Raw genomic sequence first — 26,933 nt, 5'->3', positions numbered from 1 at the left:
GAAAATTATAAATAATAGGGCTAAGCTAGTCTGTAGATGTATTTTTTCTAGCTAGATGCAACTCTAAGGCATACAACAATTGAGTATGGATGCACAGTGGTATTTATCTTCTTTCCCAAAAAGAGATCCACAGGAAGAGCCATCGCTTGAAGGTGCTGTTGGAAATTGATGGTGACACCATAAAAGATCTTTCAGCATATTAGAATAACCAACCCATCGTGGCACAAAGTTATTAATGAAACATCTTTGCACAGCTCAGAGCACATGCATGTTGTGTGTCTCTGTATTTTTATTTGCATGTGTTTTACAAACATCCTTATACACTCTCCAGCCATTTACTATGTTCGTGTATGAGTCTTCTGAAATGCACGTGTGTGCATGTGTACATATAAAACCTCTTTTAACACTCACAAATTCTGGTGCTGGTGAATGCACTTCACTACCCTTGTTTTACAACCCCCTAGCCTCTTGTTAACGTTGCTCCTTTTATGTTCTTTTACATATAGATGCTTGCAACACTTGTTTCAAGATTTCTAGCACCCCTAGTAAAAACATGTCTATATATGTAACAGATGCACAGGTGCTGCTCAAGACGAATGTGCTAAGGATAATGGACTGTCATTGCATTCCTCATAATCTTATTTTTACCTGCTTATATGCCTCGCACCGGCTACCAGGGCTACTAATGCACTTGGTTGCAGAGAAGCAGATTCCAGGTTCAGTGACAGCTTTGTAAAACCAATATCACACCCTTTATGAAAATGCAAGACCAAAGAAACGCACCTAGATAAACATAGCAGCTCAGATATTGTAAGAAAATACCTTTAACAAGTTCCTGAGCTAGCAAATATTCTCACATGTTTTATATTAGGTTCACTGTACTAGCACTAACCACAGCACAGCTGGAAATATGATGGTTGTTGAACACTGAATTTTCCCAATATATCACTGTTATAGAAACACCTGTGCTAAATAATTCCAAGCTCAACCACTGGCAATTCAACTCCAATAAACCCTGGAGTTGTCTGACTTGTTATAACCTAGAGAAGGGTTATAGCCCTGGTGGTAGGTAGGCTGGAGGCTTTAAAGAAGGCAGGTTCCTGATCTCAGGCTGATTTTTCATTGTAGCTCTTCTACAGCACATCTTTGCTACTTGGTTTACCAGGCACTTTTTTGTGACTTCACTTCAAATTTTTTCTTTATAAAAGCAATGCCATGGGGCCTATTTGGACGTCTGATTAGTGCCCATGAACACTGTGAATCTGTTTTCATATGTGCTACACTGAAATACACCTGCTGCAACCAACAGAGGATAACCAGTAAGTCCTACTCTGCACTGGGCAAAGGACTGATGGGCAGAAGCGACTCTATTCCAGACCTGTTAGTCCAAAAACTCTCTTGGAGATGGTGACAGCAACCAAGGACACTCCTGGTTGCTCATAAAATCAGAGTTCAGAGGAAAAACAGAGACTGGTGTTAATTACAGGACCAGTCAGGGTCAGTCACAGTAGCTCATTTGCTAATGGAAGGCTGGTAGCCAGAGAGGGAAACATGAAGGAGGGATATGAGATTAAGTGGGACCTCCATTTTATTTGACATCTGTGTACATTGTCCCCTTGTATTGCTCTGAACTGATACTCCTGAGCATCAGTTATTTCATGTAATGGGAAACAAATTGTCTTTAAATGGACAGATACTACCTGCACTTAGGCTTAGAGGTGTCTGAGCTTGTTCAACCAAATTGTCTCCATTACCTTTTTTAATGTGTTTTTTCAACACAGTAAAAAAGTCTCCCCTTGCTAAGTATCATATATTTTGTTTGTAATGCTAATCTCATCACTAGAATAGGTATCACACTGAAAGACAGAAAAAGCATTAATGCTGAAATGGTGAAGGGATTTGTATCTGACTTATCAGTGCTTTGCCATTTGTATAGACATTTAACACCGTGCACAGTGAACGTACGGATCTTACCAAGCTGGGATGGCAGCCACTCACTCCCCTTTAAAAAAGTGTAAATGTCTTCACAGGGTACCAGTTTGGAGAAGGAAGCTCTGTAGGATTTTTTTTTTTTTTCCAGGAGAGACCACTACTAATGACCCAGATGATCTGGAATCAGACCTGCAAAGCTGAGCATGTCAGCAGAAACGCAAGACATTAACACTTCCCTTTCTGGCTAGTCCTCAACTTTTGTATTTTACATGAATAGCTATATTACTTGACATGTGGAGGACTGATATGCCACAAATTGCTATATTACACCAGTTAACAGTTTATTTATGACACTCTATCCTGTATCTGCTTCTCCCCAGCCTATGCAACATCACCAAATGGAGTAACAAAGGCCAAAAATCTTCGCTGATGTTTGTATTTCCAAACTCAACTCAAATGAGCTGTGGGTCTGACCTCCTGGTTGTTCTGAAAATACTCTGAATGTGTCAAAAGTTGGTGTAAATCACCTTATATTCTTTCTTTAAAAGGGCAGCCATTTACTGCCACTTTGCAAAGGACTGCAGTCGGCCCAAGGCAGGAGCTGTGGATATTTCAGGGCACACCTTTCATAACCAATGCAGGAACAGCCTGTACCTGTACTCACTGGCTACCCACTTAGCATCACGGTGTCTATGGCATTACTCAAACAAGTTAAAATACTTGCATGTAATAAGGCTAGCAATTCCTAACACACTACCCACTGTCTCACTGACTTCTGGGGGTCTGAGACCCTCAGGTGGGGCAGGCAGCTGCAGCTGACTTAGAGCAGCCGAGGACACAAACCTTACGTGCCCACTGTCACCATTTTCTCCTAGGCAGGAACCCAGTGGGTCCCTCCAGAGCAGCCAAGGCTGATCACCGGCCAGCCACAGACTACCATTACCATTTACCTATTGACTCATGCTTGATTAACTGCAAATCTTTACAGATCTCAGCTAGAAAAAGGAGTTTCATTCTCAAATACATCCCTAGCTAGCTGCCTAACACATATCCATTTCCACCATCACTCACTTGCACAAGTGAATATTTCACACGGGGAGATGCGATGTGATACAGAGAGTACAGTTAAGTCTCTCAGGATTAATATTTAACAGAGCACAGTATTAGCCTAACTTCTGGCTCAAATATTTCAAATCTTAAATGACACTCCTAGTCACACAGCAATGGACTGGCAATTAATTGGAAAGCCCTACAGCTATTCAGAATCTGCAAGCACTTACAGCAGAAACCGGACTATTTCTTAAATTCAGCAGAGCCATATCAAGTGGCAACAAGCATTCTGTCTCAAAGCTGCTCCGTGGTGTTGAGATAACACCCAGTCTTGCAGACTCTCAGCTGGCTAGAATGAAAAATTTTGACTGAATTTTCCATACGCTGAGATTTGCCAGTAATAAATTGCAGCAATGAAGCCAGAATTTGTGAAATTCTAAACAGAAAAGATGATGCAGTTTTTACATACACTTAGACTCAAAAGTAATGTTACTTGTTTAAGAGAACCTACTCTGCTGAAGGATCAGGCCCTTGCCATAAAAAGGAAAAAATTAATGCAAGTTCGATTCATATGGTAAATTTTTAAATGCTTGTTACCTCACAATGCATTAGGTCGGCCAACAGACAATTTTAAATAGTCCTCAATTTTGAGTATTAAAATATGACAGAGCTCACAGTTCTAAATTAGTCTGATAAGCAACTTAATCTGTGCTAATTGGTTTTCAATGGTTCGATGATGCCTTCTTAGACTCTGGACTCATGTCATTATGTCATCTAATTTAATACAAAGTTCTGAGAACTGCGTGGTGGCAGCAGCCCTGGCTATAAATCAAAGCTTCTTACTCAGGGTTATGACATCATACCGAGGCACTGGGCAGAAGACAATGGTCCTTCTGTGTGGGTCTGAATCTGGGAGAAATATTTCAGCCAGTTCTGCAAGCCCACGTTTAAATGAAAGGGCTTTCTAGCAGGTAAAAAGTTAATATATCAAACCTTGAAGAAAAATAATAAATCATGCACATTCAGTAAAGGGAGTCAGAAAGTGCTTAAATATAAATTATATGTATTTTTTGACAATTCTAACAAGTCTGTTTGCTTTTACACTTTAGCAATTCAGAAGGATTTTTAAACTTTTTTTTGGGGGGTGCTATTAAAATATGTGAACTGAGAAAATATAATCATATAAATTAAACAGATGTTTCTCCTGATTAACCTTAAACTAACAAATTCGTATTTCCACGTAGTATTATCAGTGCAGACATTTATGGCACTATAATATATTTATTTTACCCTTAAGTTTGATTGAACCTATCAAACAAAATAGCCACCTTTCACGGTGCAGACTATGATGTAGTTCCCTGGCACTGGCACACAGATTTTGCTTAGCATATGAAAATCAAAACACTACTTTTTTCATCATGTGCACACACACATTTCTTCAACTTCTGCACTAAACATCTCGTAGCTGGTAAGAATTTGGGATGAGACTTTCAAAGAGGGTTGAGGAGTTAGGTGGCTAAATCTCCATTACTGAGCTGAGCTCTGAAATGCCGTTTGTGCCTTCGAAATCCTCCCCCATCAGTCAGTTTTGAGCCAGGCAGCACACCCTCTTTTCACCACGAACGAGACGTTCCTTCAGAAGATGCTGCGCAGGTCATCCCAACTGCTGCTGCTGCTCTGCTGCTGGCCGACTGGAGACACAGATAGGGATGTGGACACATCTCCATGTACAGCTTAGCTACTATGGATTTGTGCAAAGACAAAATCCTGGCTGCTGCAGCAGCATCGGCTGGATCCAGCAGGCTTGAGTGGAGTGAGGACCTCACCCTTTGTTCTGACTCTGGAGCAGTCTGGTGATAGGGAGAGGTAACGGGCTGGCTGCCCTCAGAAACTATAATCCCCCTGTTTTGTAACACCAGAGCAGCAGTGGCTGAGCAAAACTTTCTGAAATGCCCTGCCAGCATATCTGCAGCAGTGGCAATCTCAGTGACAAGGGACAGGCACTCAACCTCAGGGATTTCCTGAGACAGTCACTACAAGGGCCTTTGCAGATGCTGTCCGTGAACTGGGTATTTTTCCCTAGGTACCAATTCAACCAAAACATTTTTTAAAGGTCAAGCTACTATCAAGCCTTTGCTTTTTAGTTAATAAAACCAGAGTACAGTGACTCAGAAACAAAGGGAGCCTCACGCTATCAAGAAGCTGTAGGCAGCACACATGCCTGCCTGCCCTCTTCGGGTTTATGTGTATATATTTTTATGGGATCAGATGCATATGTACAATATTATACAAGAATAGCCTGCAGGTAGATGGAAGTCTTGTGCATACATCTCAGCGTATAATCTCAGACAGTGCCATTATCTGATTAGAAAGTGCTTTTCCAGCTAACTCATTTACTAAATGCTTTTCAACAGCTGTTAAACTATAAGGTTATTCAATGCATATTTATGAGACAGAAGATTATATATGGTAGCTTGGTGCATACACTGTTAAACCGGGTGGGAAGGAGTGGAAGGTAGGTGGAGGGCATTTGGGTTGTGTTAGTACAGAAGATACGCATTAGCTTTCTTTCAAAAGAACACGGGAAAATTCTTAAAAGGCACGATTCATTTCCCATCATAACACCTTATTAAATCCTACAATGTTGAAAAAGATAAATCAAGACCTGTGGTATGCCCACTTGGGCTGCTCTACTGCTGCTCCCACAGCGCAGCACCCGGCTCCACCACTACCTTGAGCTGGAGGTTTAACTGTGCACAACACCCGGGCTGCACTGGCCAAGGCTTTCTATGTCATTTCTGTCAGACATGTTGAAATTCACCAGGGTGAGGTCTTTTTTGACAATGCGGCACAACATTACACCGCCAGTGCTGACATTACTCCTGCTCTCCCAATGAGGAGAATAGGAAAGCAGGGGCTGTGGGCAGGGGTCCCACAAGGCAGCAGCGTGGGGGCAGCCTGATGCTCCTCATCCCTGGCAGTCCTGCGGGAAGCTCTGTGGGGACAGGCTGGCAGGAAGGCACCCTTACTGTGCCAGTCCTACTCCCAGATCCGCCCTCTCCGGAGAGGGGTTTAGACCTGGCTGACTTCAGCCATCTTGGCTCTGACATGGTCTTTGTCTTCAGAGACGGATGCAGTCCCTCCCACAGCCAGCAAAACACATCCTTGCCCCATGTATTTCACCTCCAGCAGCCACCACCATCGCATCCCCTTTAGGATCAATCACTGGGCTAGATTAATTATGGTGATCAGCCACTTGAGGAGAACAAAAATAACCATCTCCTGTAATCCAGCCCATGTAATTCTAAACCCTGTTCTCCCTCACGCAAGTTTTACCTTTTGGCTTTTAAGCTAATTGGAAGATCCTATAGCCCCACGCTTGCTAACATATGCATGTGAAATCACTGGGAAGTAAGGGAGGGAGTCCTCGAAATGCTCATGCAGATGGGTTCAGTGACCAAAACTACAGGCTGGGTTTTGTTGTCTGAAGGGGAATATTTGAAAAGGGAGGTACTGCCAAAAGACAACTTTAGGCACCGGAAGTTAACTGTTATGGGTGATCATTGCTGCTGCGATGGAGCCTGCTGGTCAGTCACAGACAGGGAATTCTATATAGTGCTCGTCCACCCCTGCCTGTTGCACAGGTAATGCTCCTTCTTGGCCTTCCAGATGAAGAGATGGAGCACCGTACAGTGAGGCAGAGTTTTGTCTCTGAAGATCAAGATGACTACATCTGCAAGTTGGATGGGGCTGGCGAGGCTCCCACCAACAGCCAAAACGGGATGTCACCTGTATGAAGCATGGGCAGCTCTAGTGGGGACCCAGCAACTGGGAGCAAAAGCACCCGAGGGCATAACGCTGGTGAGCGCAATGTGTGTTCTCGTGCGGCTGCTGGAAGGAAGCAGAGGGGCTGATGCGCCCAGCAACGACGAATTTTGTGATCCTCTTAAATGGAAACAGGACTCTGACAAAATCTCGCCTGCTTTTTGTTACTCTGTTAAATGTCAAAAGTAACAGTCAGCCACCTAGCAGCCAAAATGAAATAAACTGTAACAGCGCATTGTGTAAAAATGAGCAATCGTGATTCATATTTTCACCTAAAATTTAAAAAAAATACCCAGGGGCCAACCTTCCCCCGTCCCTCCTGTTGCCCTGCCCTGATCTGCACAGGCTTTGCAGCAGCCCAGCTGCTCCCTGGACTGGATGGAAACACTTCCAGCAGGTCCGAGGCTTCAGGCCTGACTTGGCCACGCTCAGTCCCCTCTCACACGGCCCCGGGAACGCGGCACTGACCTGAGGCGGGCCTGGGCGTAATGCACTCCATAATGCACTGACTTCCATGCCCCTTCCTCTGGCTCCTCAGGCCAGCTGCAAGGCGCTGCCTGCTGTGGCACTGCCGCGGTCATGTTGCATATGCTGCAGGTTAGGATCCTTTCACAACCCAGGCACTAAATTTGGACCCACCTCCCCAACCGCCCCCAAATTACCACCATTTTGCAGACATGGCTGGGCTAATAATTTTGCCAGCCTTGAGCATGAAAATTCAACAAACACCCGAGAGGTGAGAGGTGTCAGAAGATGATCGGCAAAAGCTGTGCTCTGTGTCACATCAGAGTGGCAATGCTTTGCATCATCATTTTATTGTTTTCTGCTAAGGCGGCCGATGTCGCCTTTTAACTTAGAAAGTGAGCTGTGGGCGGAAGAGCCGAGGTGAAACAGAGGCACGGCTGCTCAATGCAATCACTAGAAAACTGCTGATTTTACTCATCTGTAGGGCAGGCAGGAGATAATTTTAGAGCAGAGGCAGGAAGTTAGGAGGATGCTGACAGCAATGCGCAGTGGGCACTGCTCACCCTTTTCAGAAGCACACCAAGAGCTTCACTTTCATAGAATCATAGAATGATTTGGGTTGGAAGGGACCTTAAAGATTATCTAGTTCCACCGTCCTGCCATGGGCAGGGACACTTTCCACTAGACCAGGCTGCTCAAAGCCCCATCCAACCTGGCCTTGAACACTTCCAGGGATGGGGCATCCACAACTTCTCTGGGCAACCTGTTCCAGTGCCTCATCACCCTCAGAGTGAAGAATTTCTTCCAAATATCTAAGTTACATCTACCCTCTTGCAGTTTAAAGCCATTACCCCTTATCTTATCACTACATGCCCTCGTAAAAAGTCCCTCTCCAGCTTTCTTGTAGGCCCCCTTCAGGTACTGGAAGGCTGCTATAAGGTCTCCCCGCAGCCTTCTCTTCCTCAGGCTGAACACCACCAACTCTCTTTCTTCATAAGAGAGGTGCTCCAGCCCTCTGATCATGTTCGTGGCCCTCCTCTGGACTCACTCCAGCAGGTCCATGTCCTTCTTATGTTGGGGGCCCCAGAGTTGAACACACTACTCCAGGTGGGGTCTCACGAGAGCAGAGTAGAGGGGGAGAATCACCTCCCGCAACCTGCTGGTCACACTTCTTTTGACAGAGGATACGGCGGCCTTTCTGGGCTGCAAGCACACATTGCCAGGTCATGTTGAGCTTCTCATCAACCAACACCCCCAAGTCCTTCTCCTCAGGGCTGCTCTCAACCCATTCTCCTCCCAACCTGTATTTGTGCTTGGGACTGGCCCGACCCATGTGCAGAACCTTGCACTTGGCCTTGTTGAACTTCATGAGGTTCGCACGGGCCCACCTTTCATGCCACCGGGCTGTAAACAACAATACTAAGGCACATCTAGTCACCACAGACGGGGTTTCAGCACAGCTCCGTACCCACAGATCCAAAGGACCTCCTTCCCCATCAAGTCACTTGCCTACGTGGCCACGTTTTCAGAGGAGCTCAGCACCCTGGGGGCTTGTGCAGGTGCCTGCAGGGTGGCAAAAAACCTGCAGAAAAGCTGGCTCTACGAGTGAAGGCTGTGCACTTGGAAATCTAGCCCTACGGGTGGTGAAACGCATCTCAAAATAAAAGCTGCCCAGCATATCCACACCATTATAATAAATACTAGAAGTAGTGAAATGATTTTTTAATAATGCTTTGACAATTAAGAAGCCTGACAGAAACAGAAACTGGAAATACTTTATCATCAGCTCTTTGCAAAAGTGTATTTTTCATTCCAGTAAAAGAAACACATCAACTTTCCTGTTTCCATCTTATTAAATATTTCCTAGACAAACTAGCCTGTCTTTGCTTAGTCAAATATCACTACTTGTCTAAATAAAATTCAAAGAAAAACTTTTCTATGTTCACCGTTCTTCATATCAATATTCATTAGATAACAGAAATCATAGAGAGCATTTGCTCTTATCTGTGACAAGTAAGTTCTTGAACACATTTCCTCTATTTTGATGTACCTACTTAAAAGAAATCTGAATAAAGAGAGATCTAACCCTTATCATTCAGTGTGTTGTTTAAAGTCTTCTGACCTGGAGAACTCCTTCAGCTTTCTTAGCAGATGAAAGCACAGGATTTGGAACCACAGCATACATGTCTGATTGCTTGTGTGCTTCTTCAGCCTCTCCAGATTAGTTTATACCTCAAATGCTACCGCTTATGTCTAGTGATTTCAGAAGACTATTCCTCCTGTTTGAAATGCATATATGGGCCAATGGTATAATAAATTCATAGAAGCAAAATGATATGCAGTCATAAACAGAAATGAAAACCAAGCTTTTTTCTAGAGGGTAGGGTTCACAAATGCAGGGTTCACCAATGGTCTTCTGAAATGTTCTGCTGCACATAACGGAGCCGCAGAGCACGCCTGCACAGAGCTGCAGCAGTGGAGGGACTTTAAAAGCTGAATATCCAAGCATCTGCTCATTGTGCTTTGCTCAGACTCCTGACTGCAGTGTCCGGTCCTGTGCCTTCCTCCTCAAATTCTGATGGGATGTGGCAATGCAAAATGTATTAGTACTTACCATATGAGCTGCGGGAATTCACCTGTGCCAGAATGGTATGGGAACTACTTATATTTCTGTGCCAGGCATGTCTGGGGAGAAGTCTCAAGAGCCTACAGCCTGCAGGCTCCAGGACAAAACTGATATGCAATTGCTCAGCGATGCGTAATATGAAGCAACACTAAAAAAAATGACATTACAGTCATTTCTGTACAATATAGGCTAATACAGGATTTGGGGATTGCTCAAATTCAGCAGAACAGTAAATCAAAATTTCAATTAAAAGTGGATTATGAGTACTTAGGTTTACGGTCTGTCCCAAGCCAAAGACTTAAGCAAGCCCGTTTTCCAGACCTTGGCTGTCATTTGTGAAGCCTCTACCTTCTGTTTTGTTTTGTTATTTAAACTTCTCATTTACAGAGCAGTAAGATTTTCATTTTTACAACATGTTTGTTTCTTTCTGAGGCAGGAACTCGTCTTCACCAAGTAAGTCTCTGCTCTGCAAAACACTTGAGCTAACACAGTGGAAAAGTACAATCCTGCCATATCTCCGCAGCACAGGAGAAGCCTTACAGTGGCGAAACCGTAACAGTCTGCTGGAGAGGGCAGCTTGTGCTGGCTGCGTGTCAGAGAGCTGTACTCCATGGAGATGCTATAGGACCATCCACGGGAGGTGGGATGAGTGAGGCCACGTGTCCCTGGATCCACTGGCTGTTTTCCCCTAGGGAATGAGAAACAGGAGCTACAGGAAAAAAAACCCTATTGCTCTGTGGTCAGGGTGGGAACTGCACAGCGAGCCCATGGCTCTCCCGCTGGTTGCACCATCTGTGCGTGCCCACACCCACCCCAGGAGCACGGCCAGCAGGCTCACACAATGTTTAGGCTTTCGTCCATATACGGTATTTTGCTTTGGCACAGTCCAGTTGAGCTGTAAAATATGTCTAATGTGTGTCATGCAGCTTTTAAAAGATCCCTCATGCAGAAACACCTGCAAAATTATGGTAGGCACTGAAATGTTAGCATTTTGACTAGTCCTAAAGCACAGAAGGAGAAGAAGCTTACAGGATACCATCTGATTTGTGTAAACCCACATCTTACACTTGATGATCACTCTGACATTTGCTTGTCAAAAACGTACACCTTCTATGTTCATGGGATTTGTTTAAACAAGAGACAAAGTGTTACCTGGACCAAAATAGTGCTTATCTCCTTTATATTATTTTTACACTAATCACACAGTGGTTGTTGACTCAACTATTTTTTTCTTCATAAGCTAAACTTTGGTTTTCTACAATGTCTTGAAACATTAAAAGAATGTTGTGACTGAAATCAAACAAAGCAGAACATCCTAAAATGAATCCTAGAAATACAGCAGCGTAAATGACCAATTCAGTCATTGTGCATGGTTTCTGAATATGTAGTCAAGGTGATCCTATCTATCTTTGAAAGGCACGATGGAAACAACCACCAGCAACATAAGGGCAAAACCTTACAGCTACAACACAGGCATAATAAAAACTTACTATACTATTAATTCTGATGATTGCAGAAGCACATTCACTCTTACCACTGTTATGAGAGAGTTTGCAAAGAACGTAAGATGTTTTTCAATTACGTATATGCACATATACATATATATTAAGAGAACGTGAGTGGAGAACCAAACAGGAATGGGGGGAAGGCATATTTACTATTCAATACCTGCTTCCTTTTCCGCTACTGTGGTGTTATATTTTTTCTTTCAGGTTTCCCTACACTGAAATGAAAGGATTTCACAGGAATTTAAATCAGTACAGCAGACTAAACAAGATTCTCAATGTTTTCAATAATTACCATAATTAAACATGTCTTTGCAGAATAAAGTCTGGGCTGATTCCCTGTTGCCTGTCACTAGGTAGCTATTCCCATAGCTTCACATCAAATGAAATATCAAATGTTTCAAACTCAGAATGGTGGTAGCATAAACCAACTTTGCAGCAGTGAATACTATTCCCATGGTTTAGAATAAAATGGTAAAAAATGGCCTATGTAAAGGCTGGAGAGGAAAGATGCTGCTTAATAAACAGCAGTTAACAACAGGCATGTATTTGAAATACTTATGAGGGTAACTTGGGTGGCAAGGCAATACCTGTTGGCCTCTGCACCAGATTTTTGTTGCTGAAAAGTGTTGTGCAAGAGAATAACAACTCTTTTTCTTTCCAATTTAAGAAATGAACAGTCTTTAAATATATACAGACATACCCACTGGGGATGAAGTTTGCATAAGTAGGCTGATCTGTGAAGCACAGCTACACAGCACATATGCAATAAGCAGTCAGTTGCCCATGTCAGGTTTCCTGTACTTTTATTTTAAATTAAAGTCCTGATAAAAGTCTGGAGTGCATGCAAGCTAACTACGTGAAATTCCAAATGTGTATTTTATGGGATTTCACCTGCAAAAAGTTGGCAGGTCTCTTCAAGTCATGTGACACGACTCAAGTATTGCTTTGTGGGAATTTCCCTCAGAAGGACTATTTTCACTTGGAAAGTCTACAAAAAAGCATGAATCTAATCATTTTTCTAATTCCTCTTCCTTCCAAAACAACAAAACAACCACCTTTTTTGCCTACTTTCCCCAAAAAAGTGTTCTCAGAAGAAGAGCCATTTCAAATAATAGTAAAAAAATATCTAAATTTACTTGCTATTAAAATATTCATACAAGCCTGCTTGGAATACAGCTAGCATGAGTACTTTATTGTCACTTCAGAGCCACCAATATAAGCTTATATTCCAAAATAAATTGGCACGTGTTTCTGAACATTTCCTATACATGGAGCATTTTGTATGGAGCACTCTAATCTCCATCCACACTGCGCTTTTCCTTGCTACCCAAGAGCGGCATCAGCCTGGAGCACTATTTCCACCCCGCATGAGACAGTGAGGTGCAGGATGACTGGAAGGAGAATCCCCACACCACCTCCAGCTTGGAGCCCAGCACACTTACAATGCTGTGGTGCGAATTCAGAAGTATTATTCAAATGCAACGTACCCTCTGGGGCCACAAAGTCAGACTGAGGGTTTACAGCAACTTGTCAGAGAGCTCAGCACGTTCACAATTTGTGGCTACATATGTGAGTTTGTGCTGGGGCTCTTCAGCTCCCAAAAGCAGAAAAAGTCCTTGTTCCAACAGGTCTCTGCCACCAATAAAAAAGAAAATTATCTGCAGAGAAGCAGAAATGGGCAGCAGAGAAAAGGCAGCTCTCATGGTTTGAGTCTCACTCTCATTTTATGGCACCAGGTATACCTCCAAATTACTTGGGTTACTAAAGAATTATCAGAGCCATATATCTTTCTAAGTAATCATCATTATCTCTCATTTTTACTAGCAGAGATAAGAAATATATTTTGTTACCATTAGCAGGAAGATAGGTGAAAAGCTGGTACTGGCTTCTCTTTCTCTTTCCGTTGCAGACATAGAAGTTGACCTGAACAGGGCTGGTAATTCTCTGATTGCGGAAAGGTGGTATCTCAACCACCAATGAATTCTGCAAAAGCAACAAATCAGAAAGTCAAGACATGACTAAGGCAGTCGAGCTGTACAATAGTATTCACATGTTAACCCCAAGAAGGAGGCGCCTGGGCTCACAAGGAGGAACATACTTTCTGCAAGGGAACTTCGTGGGCAGGGATGGCCTCCCGCCACCCCCAGTATCCTCCATGCCAAGGACTCCACAAGTAGAGAAATAAGATTTTAGTATAGCTCAGGTTTTTACAAAATCACTAGCCTTCACGTCTTCCCTTTGGACAGCAAATACGATACAGCATATGGACAAGGGTCTATCCTCCTGCCTCTGGCAAGAATCTGGGACCACAACCAAATCGTGGTCTCTAACTCAGCAGGAGAAAGCACAAGCGCTCGGCTGGCAGGTCATCCCCAGTATATCTCACCCTAACACAACTTCCTTTGAAAGGAGAATTAGGACAGGCATATAATTATTCAAATATTTCCATTTTCCACAGTGAAATGTTTTTTCATATAACAACTCAGGAAGTTTTAAGCATGCTAGTTTCTATGGATGGGAGATCTTGCAAAGAACATCTAGTGCTACAGAAAGAAGGGCTGGAGAGCGTGTAGATGATCTTCCACTGTCAGAAACCAAATGCTCCAGCATGGGGCTAAGGAATGACTTAGCTGCTAGGGCATCAGCTTACACAAATGCACAGTGAAATCTGCTATGACCATCAAAACCTCCCTTGGCACTTTTTGAACGAATAAAAGGGAACGCTCGTCTTAGCATTTGGCCTGCATTCAGCTGAGGTCTTTAAATTGTTTGCCTGCATGTCTCCAGCAGGTTTGCAGCTAACAAACTGTTGCATATTCCTGCAGAGGTGGAACAATAGCCATATTTCCCACTTATAGTCATGGCTGAGGGAGCCACACTTCTCCAACCGTGGGGCTGATCTCCTGTGAGGGGATGCACATTTCTTCTGCCACGGTAGACGAAAGCCAAGGAAAATGATCAGAAATTGCTTTGGGAGCAAAGGGAAGAACTGACCCAGCAAGACAGAAGATGAGCAGACAGGGCTGGCCCATCCCGGACAATGAAAAAATATTTTCCAAATGGTCTCTCCTACTTTCGGGATAGATTCCAATGAAGGCTTTTTACCCCACACTCCCATTAAAGAAAGATTTCCAGGAGGGGAGGCCTAAGTACTTGTTCTGTTTCAGTGGGGAGACACAGTGCCAAAGCCTTGGAAATCCCTCTTTAGTAACAGTGCTGGAGAAGGCAATATATATTTTTAATCTTGATGTTAAAATATTTAAGGCAGACTTACTGGCTTGCACATTTCTTTGTCGGTTTTGGCTTCCATTTCCCACACATGGTGACCATCTAAAAGACAAAAGAAAAAGATATCTAGTTCCATCCTTTTTTCTTCTCCCAAGCCTACAGAAGAATGACTTTTGCAAAAAATTCTCTTTGAAGGGGCAACTGCATATATGAAAACCAGCTCTCAAAATGCGTTGGCCAAGCGTTGCCCAACCATCTGGGTAACCCGCAATGGGAGTCCACTTAGCTTTTTTGAAAGGGGGAACCACAATCCAGAGCGCATGATACCGTGATGGGGTAAAGCCACTGGGAGTTTATTCTGCCACTAGTTTGGATAAAATATGCAACTGTTCTACACCTTAGTTTCCCAAAGTTTCAGACAAAAATACTGCTACCTGTGAGGCCTTTTGATCACTACCTATGCAGTAAGTCATATTCAACATTAATATTAAACAAAACAAAACAAAACAAGTAGTATTAAGGAAGCTCCTCAGCCATGCAGTATTTCATTTTAATATAATCCTAGTCTGTCTTGTCATAATTCTGCTGCTTGGATCAAAAGGCAAGGCCATAGGCTGGGAAAAATAGCTTTTGACTCCATTTTAAAGTTGGTTTAGCTCAGCTACAGTGGTCCCACCTACAGTTTTCTGGAGCTGCTTCTAGTGGTGTGTTGGGTCCTCCTAATTTACTGTATTTCTCTTTTCAAGCAAACATAAATTTAAGCCACAGCTATCACTTTTTCTGGGGAACCATCTTTTGGAAGAAATTGATTTTGGCTGGTCATTTTTCCTGCGCCTCACTGATACAGAAGTCACTGGTCAATAATAGGTTTTCTTCCTTCCTCGTGGCTTCAAAACTCAACAGCAAAGAAATTAGAAAAATAATACAAAACGTAAGGTTTCCATTCTGCAGGCCTAGAAAAACACAAACATGTATGAAAGGCCACAAGCAGACTGCTAAGTTGGGCAGTGGGGACACATGCAGCTTCATGAGTCCCACCATTGTCAGATGTCACCAGAATGAAAGGGAAAATGAGACTTTATGTAATCTCTTTTGTATATTTATTGCAGCATCGGGACATGCAAATGCAAATATTAGCTATTTTGAACTTCATCACATAGACGTGGGCCTGCCTTAGAAAAACAGCTCTTGCCAAGGTAAAAGAGTGAATGCACTTTTTCTTCTCTCTTCGCTTTCATGGCCAGGATGGAGGTGACGCATTTAGAACTGCCTGATTTATTACAAATGTCTGTAAATAATATTTTTGTGTACAGCTGTCCTACTGTGAAAGGAATGCTGGTGAGGGACTAGCCCTGGCAATTGTTTTAACGTCCAAAAACCCTTTCTTTTTAATGTATGGAAAGGACCTAAAGAAGTGCAACGTGAAAGCTGCAGCACAAATAGCACAGTGGATTTGGCAGGTCTTTCTGCAGGAAACAATTAGCAGATCTATCCTTAGTTTCTTCCTACATTTTAAATTTTTATGCTGGAAAAGGAATCCCTTTAATTGGTACTGCCACGTTTGGCTGCGGGGAGAGGAGCAGCCAGACTATGCTCGAGTCTCCTTAATGATGCCTTTTGAGAGTGCCAGAATTGAAGCAGACTTCTCAGGAGGACTGGCGATCACTTCACAATTTATCCAACAGATGCGTCCCTGGAGCTGTCAGTAGAAAAAGCTGACTGAAATTCAGCAAGCCAGGACACATCCCTTGCCTGGGAGCAGCCTCCTTTATCTCCCACCCCCTCCCTATAGAGCTCCTGTAGCCCTCCCTTCCCACCCCCCAATTAATTCAATCAGTTATAAAAGTAATGTAACACTGACACTATCACACATTTTGTGAAGTCTAGGAACTTCTGCTTTGTAAGGGGTTTGGTGGTGTTTTTTTTTAAATCTACAGTCGTCCTGACTAGTAGTTAACATGTGGTCAATTTGCCTTTGTAAATGGATTACCAGAAGTTCAGGGTTTTTTTGCTATTTCTTAATTTCTGCTTTGCAAGACGAATGATCTGATTCAGGTTTCTGTTTTTTATTTCCTGCCGATACTTCAGTAAAATTCAAAACAACTCCATCTCTAGCTAATCTTTCAATTACTTCATGCAGCACTGCCTTCACGCGCTTTTGAAATTTTTATGATGACAAAGAGAGTTTGTTCAGAAATATTTTAAATGCTGTAATCTAAACTATTAGGAAAATAAAAATCCAGAGCCGTGGCTTGTCTTTGGAAGCTAATAAGAACAATACGGGTTTCGCTCCAAGAAATTCCCTTGAGACTGTCCAGACCATTGCAGCTCAGTGACTGAGGGGAAGAGAGGGAAGACGCAGGGAATAGACAACTCATTAACAGCTAGTGACATTTCATTTAACAAAAACACATGGAGGAAAAGTTGTTATGAAGCAGAGACAAAAAAAAAAAAAAAAAAAAAAGACAATTCCTCATATTACGTCTGGTGAACCAAGAGGGAAATCTCAACGCCCACAGACTGGGACCAGCTCCAGGAGGGAAACCTTAGACCACTACGTCAACCTCTTACAGTAAACATGTTTTGCAGGTTTATACAGTTCAGATGAAATTAAAAAAAAAAAAACACAAACGAAAAGAGAGAGAGAGAGAAAGGAATAATGGCTCCGGAATGGTTTGCGGGAGCCTGAAGCACCAAGACAATCTGCCTGCTCCGGAGAAAACAGTTTTGCCCCCAGTGCCCATACGTCGGGGACCCTGGCGAGCAGGCAGGATGCCGCCTCCCATCAGCGTGTGCTGGAGGAGCGAGGGCTGCTCGACCACAAAAGTTTCCATTGTACGCCTGCCACATCTGCAGCAGCCTGCCTGGTTCGGGGCCCAAGGCAACTCCCTCCTGGCCACCGGCCAACCAAAGTACACCAGAGCAATTTATACCTTTCCAAAATGCAAATAATTCAAATTACAGACATAACACAAAGCTGAAGCAGACACATTTCAGGCATTCCCGTTAAAGTTTACTCTCTGGAATTACCCTACCCAAATGGGCAGTTGTTATATGGGGAGGGCGGGAGGCAGAGGCAGGCGAGCAAGGAAAGGAGGAGAAGGGAGAAAACGGCTTTTCCAAAGGTCTCATTTCATTCCCTTTCATTTCACTATTTACTTTCACCAAGTAATATGAAGTGTCTTCTCCAAACCAAATGCCTGACTTTGTTTTGGTGTTTTTAAGATTTACAGTGTAATATTTTGAACAGAAAGACATCTCTTTATATAGCTAAAAAGTTGTGTCAAGGTGTTATACTGGATGTGTTTTATTCTGTGTTGTTTTTTACAAAAGGGAAATAAAAACAAAACATCCGCACACAGAACTGCAGGGCAAAAGCCCTGCAGAGTCCCCAGCGGAGTGTCCTGCTCCCCCAGTGCCAGCAGCAGCAGCAGCAGTTGACCCGACAAAGCCAAGGCTTCACCTGGGGACCCATGCAAGGGCTGGAAGAAGGACCCTCGAATCCTTCCTCCTCCAAAGAGGCAGTGCAGGAGTGTGGCAGTGCTGGGGGAGCGAGAAACCCCCTGTTTCGCATAGGGTCTCCGACTGCGCCCAGGCTCGGTGCTCCACTGACAGGTGGCCATCAGCGCTGCTGCCAGCTGAAGACACTGGGTTTTGTCAGGAAGCCTGACATTTACAGACCAATTGCTGTTATTTATAGCCATCCCTGCTTCGGGTGCACTTCACCACCAGCGGCTTCAGGCTTTTTTTTTTTTCGGCGCTGTGACACTCGGAGCACCTGGGATTGCTAATGACGAAAATACCGTGAACCTACCGCGTTACATGGGGTGGATTTTCAGCTTTGCAAAGCATAAACACCCCGTTTTAACATGCAGCAGCTGAACGGTGAATGGGCCTTTGTAGTCTGCTCTTATCAGCCGCTTGCTCCAGCGTTAAAGGAAACTACGCACAAGTCCAGAAGTAAAAATACTCTAATTCATCAGGGAATTCCCTGCAGTATGAGTCACTGAACGGCTTCCCCACCACACCCAGCTACAAGATTTCCACATAAAAAGGTACTGTAGAGACCTGTTTTAACACAGAAGCAGCACTAAAAAGTAGTTGTTTAAATCTAGCAGCATCAGTTATTCACACATAAAGCCTAAAGACCATGATATATGGATTTTCTTCATGGAAGAGCAACACAAAGAGCTGTAAAGACTTTCCAAAGAAATTTTTGTACTGTCTTCCCCTCCTCAGTGCCCATCAGGACAGATCCTCCAGGGTATCCAGGGCTGGGTTTACCTTCGTACCCCAGGGAACTGCAAGGGTAGTGCCAGGGGTTCGCAAGCTAACAGTCAAATCACCAGTGTAACTTTCATTACAGACCGATGGATGGCAGAAAGTGGGAGGAATATACAGTACCAAAAAAACCCCAAGCCTGGAAACTCAGGAGGGTATAACATCTGGCAACCACTTAAACCTTGCCTCTATGAAACAGGCATAATGGGAGCGTTCAGATATATTTAAGTGATTTCACTTTACTACAGGAGGTTAAAACAGTCTATATTCTTTAGTAGTCCTGTGTCCACTTGAGATACAAGAAGAATAGACATTATCTAGGATTTCACTGCCTGTACACAGTGTACATTTTATACTCTTCCAGCCTGCAGAGTTTGACTGCACTGGCTGGACTGTAAATCTGTATTTACATTCATATATTGCAAATAAGATGGTGAAACTAGCTCTACCCTCCCAAAGGAACCCACTACTCGATTAATGTATTGTGAAATTACCCTAAACAATAATGCCTGTATTACATCCCAGATTACTTTAACATGTCCACAACAGGCAGGGCACAGATGCAATGCAGAATGATTACACAGTGTAATTTTGAGGTGCTCTGCAAAGCTTGTTTACCTTCCTATTTGGCCCTGTTAATGCATATTCAAATCCCTTAGGAGTGAAGGATTTGCAAGTTTTCAGTTTGCACCCCAACCCCTTTTCCCTGGGAAGTACACTCATGGCACTGAGATGACTGATCTGTGAGCAGGTCCAGAAGGAAAGGATGGGTTTCCAGCCAGAGAAGAGGATGAAGACTTAGGCAAAGTCTTGTCATTTGGACTTAAGAATCATCCAGTTTTGTGCAGAGATGCTATCAGCTTCCGGGTGCAGGGCAGGTTGGGCCAGGTCTGTGCCTGGGCTGGCAATGAGAGAGGCGAAGAGGCGGCTCTGTTGCTTGGAGGAGAGTACTCCCCACGCCAGTCCTGGGCACGACCCACTGGCGCTGTCTCACCTGCCGCGGATATGCATTGGCATGGGTGTATTAATGCCGGATTTCGCTCCAGAAGCAGCAGCCTTTCGGATCTGGGGATGGCACAAGGAGCCAGGGCACTTTTCTAGGCTAGTCTTGCAGGCGTCTTGCTGTGAACAACATTTCCGCAGCTACACACCAGCAAGTCCAATAATCTGTGGGTGGGAGTCTATGCCTGTGTTTACACATCGATGTTCGTTTTAAAGACATTTACAAGGGACAGGCTATAAGGATGAACCAACACCAGCCAAGCAGTCTGCCATGGGGTGTACAGGGAATATGGGACAGGAAGAGAGCACGAAAACATTCAGAAATGCAGAGGGAGAGGAGAGTAAGTATCTGCAACGTAAGTGGCCAGGACCTTTCTTTCGACCGCCTCAATGGCACTTCACCCTCCCGAGATCTGCCGTCTCTTAGGGGTCTGTGAGGAGAGAGATGCCTCCTGGTCGTGCGTGTGCCCAGTCACCGGCAGAGCAGCTCCACCTCCTGCCACTGCTCCTGCTGGTGCCACGGCCTGTCTGCTGCCCAGCACCTCGTCTCTGTCTGCCTTTCCAGCCACCTTGATCTCTCCTTTGCTCTTTTACTACTTTTGCCATGAGACCACACGGCTGGTCTGATTTTCACCTACTTTATTTCCCTCTTCCTTGCCAGGAAGACCCCAACTGTTCTTCTTTTGCCCTTCTCACAGCCTACTGTCCTGCTACAGAGACTTCCCCCATAGCTTTGTTCCCCATCCCTGGCATGTCTTCTGACAAGCATCAGTCCATGCGCAGCAGGGTTCATGCATAACTGACCTATCTGTATTTCCACATCAAAGCTGCTGTATTTGTTTGTGTTTCCTCATAAGCATTTTTGCAGCATATGGATTTTGTCCATTCCTTCAGCTATACCTTTTTGCAGGACTGAGCTGAATATTATGTAGACTTAGGTGTGCCTGTCATGCATGTGATGCTCTCAAGTTACTTTTTCTCTCTTTTTTACCTTAAATTAACAATAAAAAAATTAACAATAACAATAAAAAAAACAGGTGATAAAAACCCAGTACAAACTGTATCTTACAGTACTTTGGCATCTGTGCCAGACATGCGCTTCCTCTCTAGCTGCTCAGCTGGGCAAGCCAAAAGCTGAGGGACTCACTTTGCCTGAACGGTGAGCCTTTTTAGCTGCTTTTACCACAGTATGTCTAACAGACTTAATTATTCTGAGTTCAAGTGTTTGCAAATGAACTGTAATTTTAGTCCAGGTAATTAAAAGGAGGCATTGTGCTGACAACTGACTGATTGGGGTTCATTCTGAGCCAAAACTATTGGAATTACCTGCCAGATCCTATTTTCAGCAGAATGGAAGCTGGTTATGCAATTTGTGCTCTCTGGCACCTCCCCCTATTCAAATTACCATTGGTCTGAGGGTTTTATTTAATAACTCCCAGTAATTCTAGTTCTAAGACACTCAACTTCCAAGTAAAACTGCAGCTTGACATCCCTGCAAAATCTCTCTAGAGCAGGCAGGTCGAACCATGCACATCTAGCACAGCCACCACCAGCAGTCATGACAATACTTCACTCTGTCTTTGGTTACGTTTGTGTCATCTCCTTGTCTTCACAATTTTACTTTCCTCTGGGAACCTCTAGTAGGCTGAATCTCTGACTTTGCTGCTGACACTGAGTAAAATATTCCTGGTCCATCTTCTTCAGTCTAATCTGTCTCATATTTTCTCAGAGACGATTGGAGTAACAAACCTCACAGCCAGTTTAAACCAAGTTCCAAATTTTCCTTCCATGAACAATTCTTTTCCTCTACTTCTGTGCTTGATGCCAACACCACCACCTGTACTATAGCTACTCCTACTTCTTTCTCATCTTAAGACATAATTTTGATCCAAATGCTTTCAATTCTTCCTTCTTGATTATTTTTTAAGACACAAACTCTTCATTTTATCTATATGGCCACAAATTCTCATCTTCCAGAGACATCACATTATGGCAACCCCTCATGACTTTTTAGCAGGGTCTAAACAGTAAGCTTTTGAGTGGCATTTTTATTTTTTCCATCTCATTGTCCCCCTCATGTCCCTTTTCTTGTTTCTCTTGTCCAAGAAGGTTGGGCTCAATCTTAGAGGTCCCTCCTCCTCTCCTCTGATTATCTGCCTTGACATCAGCTTCCCTGCAACAAGGTACACCTTGGAAATGTCTTATCTCTCTATTCCTCTCTTAAATGTCATTGTACTCTCTTCCACATTGCTCTTGAAGGTGTAAACTTACTCCCTCCACAGACCTAAAAAGGAACATGCTCCTCTTCCCTCAGCTCACCCCACTTTTCCTGTGATGCCCACCTGAGACATGAACCAACTCTTAATGATGTCAGGGAAGTAATAGGAGACAAGGAACTGTGCTTTTCCAAAAGAGGTAGATGATCCCTCCAAAACCTAAGTACTTTGGAGGTATCCCCTTGTATTGGTTTATGTGGCAAGGTTTTGGTAGCGGTGGGGCTGCAGGGGTGGCCTCTGTAAGAAGATGCCAGAAGCTGCCCCCATGTTGGACAGAGCCAGCTCCAGCTGCCTCCAAGATGGACCCACAGTTGACCAACACTGAGTCCATCAGCAAAGCTGGTGGTGCCTCTCTGACAACGTATCTAAGAAGGGGTAAAAAATGCTGTGCAGCAGCTGTGAGAGAGAGGAGTAAGAATATGTGAGAGAACCCTGCAGACACCAAGGTCAGTGAAGAAGGAGAGGGAGGAGGTGCTCCAGGCACCTGAGCAGAGATTCCCCTACATGGAGAAGAGCATGGTGAAGCAGGTTGTCCCCCTGCAGCCCATGGAGACAACCACACTGCAGCAGATATCCACCCTGCAGCCTGTGCAGAGCCCATGCTCCTGGAGAAGGCTCCTGGCAGGAGCTGCAGCCTGTGAAGAGGAGCTCACACAGAGGTAGGTTTTCTGGCAGGAACTACGGCCATGGGGACCCATGCTGGAGCAGTCTGTTCCTGAAGGACTGAACCTCATGGAGAGGACTCACACTGGAGCAGTTCATGAAGTACTGTCTCCCGTGGGAGGGACCCACACTGGAGCAGGGGAACAAGTGTGGGGAGGAAAGAGAGGCAGAGAGGAGCTGCTACGGACTGACCACAGCCCCCATTCCTTGTCCCCCTGTGCCACTTGGGGGAAGGAGGTAGAAGTCGGGAATGAAGGAGTGAAGCCGAGCCTGGGAAGGGAGAAGGGGGTAAAGGTGGTTTTTAGTTTTGCCTTTGTTTCTCACTATCCTACTCTGTTTTTAATTGGCAATAAATTATTTTCCCAAAGCGGACTCTGTTTTGCCTGTGACAGTAACTGGTAAGTAATCTCCCTGTCTTTATCTTGACCCATGAGCTTTTTCATCTTATTTTCTCCCCCCTGTCCTGTTGAGGAGGGGGAGTGAGAGAGCAGATTGGTGGGTACCTGGCAGCCAGCCAAGGTCAACCCACCACACTCCTTTCCTCTACTGTCTTTAGGCACTGATTGCTTCATTAGACTCTCAGCTTTCTGGTAAGGGCTGTGAATTCCTGTATGTTTGAACAGAGGGTCCTACTGGAGCAGTAACAGTAAAAACTATCTGAAATCTTGTGCTAGTTATAAAAGTTCAGAGACAAAGCTTTGATTGCACAGATACAGCTGCTTGAAGCTACTTAGTCTGGCGAAGACATGAAAGAATAAACTTCAAGCATTCAGTCACAGTTTCTCTAATAATTAAAAATTACAGGACTACTCAGACAAGTGACTTTTAACTAGAGACCATATGATTATTCCTTATTTCTCTGTTGTCCACAGTAAGTATCTGTGATTGATTGACCTCGTTCTTCACTGTGAGAGCAACACCCTGGATGAGGCTTGTTGCTGCTGATACCATCTCATGCGTATGGCTGCTGTCCCGCTCTGTCTTTGCCATTCCCTAGACTAAACAGCCAGGAAAAACTGAAACGTGCTGACATTTCCTACAATCTACATCACTGCTCCTTCATGCATGTGAAAGGGTTCCACCATCAAATGACTCCACCATTTCATGACACTATTTGCCCAAGGATATCTATTTCTGGGCAGTGGCCAGAAACCCCTTCAGCTATCAATACATCTCTAGGAAATAGGTTCAAGTGACCTTCACATGAACTCTGTGCTCCCAACTTGTATGCCTTTAAAGTTTCCAGTTTATCTAGTTTCCAAAATTTTTAACCTCACTGCACATGAGTCAGCGTGCAACCGCTCACTGCCAACTGGAACGTGTGTCCTGAACGTGGATAAACAGACAGATAAAGACAAAATTATGTAGTATCTGTCCATCTGACTAGAGGGGGAAAGGGAGTTTTGCCACTTGCTTATTTATTATGTGAGCTACAGTATGATTACCAGTGTGAAACATGACCCTTTTTTGGCCAGTTGCCCCCCAAACTGTGACTGCTACTGGCAATGGAAAGAGCAATGGAAAGATCTCTGAGAATGTAAGATCTTTTACCAAATGGAGCTTTGCCAAGACTCAGGTCACCCATCTCCCCATCACATCACATCACGTCAAAACAGACCCCAAACCCTGAGCTCCAAAGCGTAGCTGAGTCAAACCAAAAAGCCCACATGCTTCTCCAACACATCCGTTCCATCCACATGCCACTCAAATGTTTCATCAACATATCATTTTCCAGAACTTTTTATAAGTTCTCCTGAAGCTAAAATACTGCACTTGAGTTACCTGCTGTACAAGGTAACTTTTGCTCACACAACATACAGGAAACAGAACTGAATTTCTCAAACTGACATTTGTACCTTAAAGCAGCAACTGATTTATTCTAATCTTTGCCAGAGACAGTGAAATTTGAGAGGAACAAAAAAAACCTGTGAAATGCTTGAGTGGACACTTAAATTAATCCAGCTTCCTTCTTTTCCATATCACATTTACTTTGTGCAAACACTCGGCTGACCAAGCTTGACCACATGTCTAATGGGAGGCAAACTCTAAGTTTTCCCATCTGAAATACTTACAGAAAAGCATGATTTCCTTTGGCATATACACCAAAAAATTCGGTGATTTCACCCAGCCATCTTTCATCTGCTCTAGTATAATTATTACCATGCCACATCAGCGCCTTCATGTTCTAAGAGCAAAACCTGTTCCAGCAGGGAAGAGGAACAGCTTTGACAGAAAAATCCATTTAACAAAATAAAAACAACAGCAGAATGAACTGTTTGAAGCAATAACTAAATCTGAAAAACTCTTTGTTTGAAAATACTCAAAAAGAGAAAAAATCCCTGGAGGAAATGTTGCTTAGGTGCTGTTTATTTCTCTGTCTTTCAGAACTTGAGTTTCAAAGGCTTTGGGCACAATAGCTGAGGATATTATGCAATTAGGTTACAGAGTGTGTAGGTGCTAGGATTACTGTTGATTTGAAGGCTAAGTAATTAACAACATGTTCAAAACCATTGAAGTCTGTAAGCCTGGAGTTACTCAGAGATATAGCGTTACAAATTGTGTCCATTTTGTCCATGGCTATTAATCTCCATCAAAGAGAGTGATGCATCTTCAGGGAGGGGCATTTGTCACAAGGAAGCTCAAATGTGGGCCTTTGACCAGGACAAAATGGCTCTCAACATTAACAGCCCAGAATCAGAATGTCAAAGCCAGTGTTACTTGAGAAACTAATCCTATACTGAAAGTTGGGTGTTACATTTCCGCCTTTTCGCTCTTTAAAACTCTTGCCTTGAGCTCTGGTCACTAAGCACAAAACCAAAGAAATGGGTTTGGAGCTCTAACGTAACTAGTGGAAACTCAACTGAATGATAATTAATAATAATATACCAAATATCCATTTCTTCCCATAGATTGCAACTTGCTAATAATGAACATTTCAGTCAGTTTAACCTTATCTCTTAGGTATGTCTAGACTTGGCCAAATCCATGAAGTCCAGAAATACTTGAGCTAGTTCCAGTGCCAAAACCGTTCTAGCTACAGGAGCAAGGAGCAATTTTTGAGCAAGGAGCGATTTTCGGGGTAGATTAACTCTTTCAGATCTTAGTGCAAGACTCTTTCTAAATCCCAAAATATCTTGGGCAACTCTACAACATTCTAGAGCATGCCAGGAAGACATACTGGCACATAACTTCCCTGTGCTTTGGTGCTTGGGATATTGGCTTTGTGTCTCATCAGTGAGCATTCACTCATCAATTACAGGAAACGTTGTGAACCGAGTGAAGAGAAACGAGGATTATTCCACCGCACTCAGTTTTATGGATCACTAATCATAATCTGATATACTAGGAGCCAGCAGTCTGGTCATTTCTGTTAGGCTTTTGTGCTGCTTTGTGTTCAGTAACTCACATTACCTTAAAAAAATTAGCTTTGAAAACAAATACACAGCATTTGCAGAAGTTGTTACCAAAAAAAGGTAGCTGACAGATACATAGTCCTTAAAACATAATCTTCAAACACCTCTGCATTTTCTGAACTTCCCTCAAGATTTTTGTTGCCTGGTACATTTATAATATCGAAATGAAATAAGAAGTTTTAAAAAGATAAGTAAATAAATCAGTGGCTTTTATTATAATTCCAGATCACGATCCGTGCTCTTGCAGATGCGTGTGTTAGACAGGAAACCTTTTGTCCCTCCTAGCCGAACACCTCCTCCCATAGCTAACAAACACCAACTTCATTTCATCCACATTTGTAACTAAAACGCACACTTTGCCTCCACAGTGAATACCAGCATACAGGCATCAAGGGCCCTTGCCGGTAAGAAGTTTAAGACTTTTTTTATATTTTAGAAAGTACTAATTCTTCTGATGACAAACAGATAGGCATTGGATGTCCTAAACCTAGCACTCAACAACCATGACACACAGACTCACAAGACCCTTTTGAAATTCAAGAAGAGAAAAGTATGACTACAAAGGGAGACAGAAAGTGAAAGAAGATAACAAAAACCCTTATTAGTATAATCTGTAAGAGACAAAGTCATTGTGGGACTCCCCAGGCTAAGGAAATTCTGAATT

At 43.5% G+C, this 26,933-nt stretch overlaps 1 protein-coding gene across 7 annotated transcripts in view; it reads right to left on the bottom strand.

The window, feature by feature from the left end:
- NFATC1 (nuclear factor of activated T cells 1) overlaps positions 1-26,933 on the bottom strand; it is a 118,185-nt gene that overhangs the window by 35,328 nt on the left and 55,924 nt on the right. For 5 of the 7 annotated variants that reach the window (XM_072853474.1, XM_072853475.1, XM_072853479.1 and 2 more), the window contains exons 7-8: positions 14,681-14,736; positions 13,257-13,389 (exon numbers count right to left, since the gene is read on the bottom strand). In XM_072853474.1, the coding sequence (XP_072709575.1) occupies positions 13,257-13,389; positions 14,681-14,736 (189 nt within the window). Of the gene's footprint in view, positions 1-8,985; positions 10,587-11,587; positions 11,622-13,256; positions 13,390-14,680; positions 14,737-26,933 lie in introns of those variants that run through there. The other 2 variants (XM_072853480.1, XM_072853481.1) reach the window with 2 other exon arrangements.

Source organism: Ciconia boyciana, chromosome 2 (genome assembly GCF_034638445.1).
Source record: "Ciconia boyciana chromosome 2, ASM3463844v1, whole genome shotgun sequence".
In the NCBI taxonomy this organism is placed as follows: domain Eukaryota; kingdom Metazoa; phylum Chordata; class Aves; order Ciconiiformes; family Ciconiidae; genus Ciconia; species Ciconia boyciana.
This window is presented reverse-complemented; position numbering and strand designations above follow the sequence as displayed.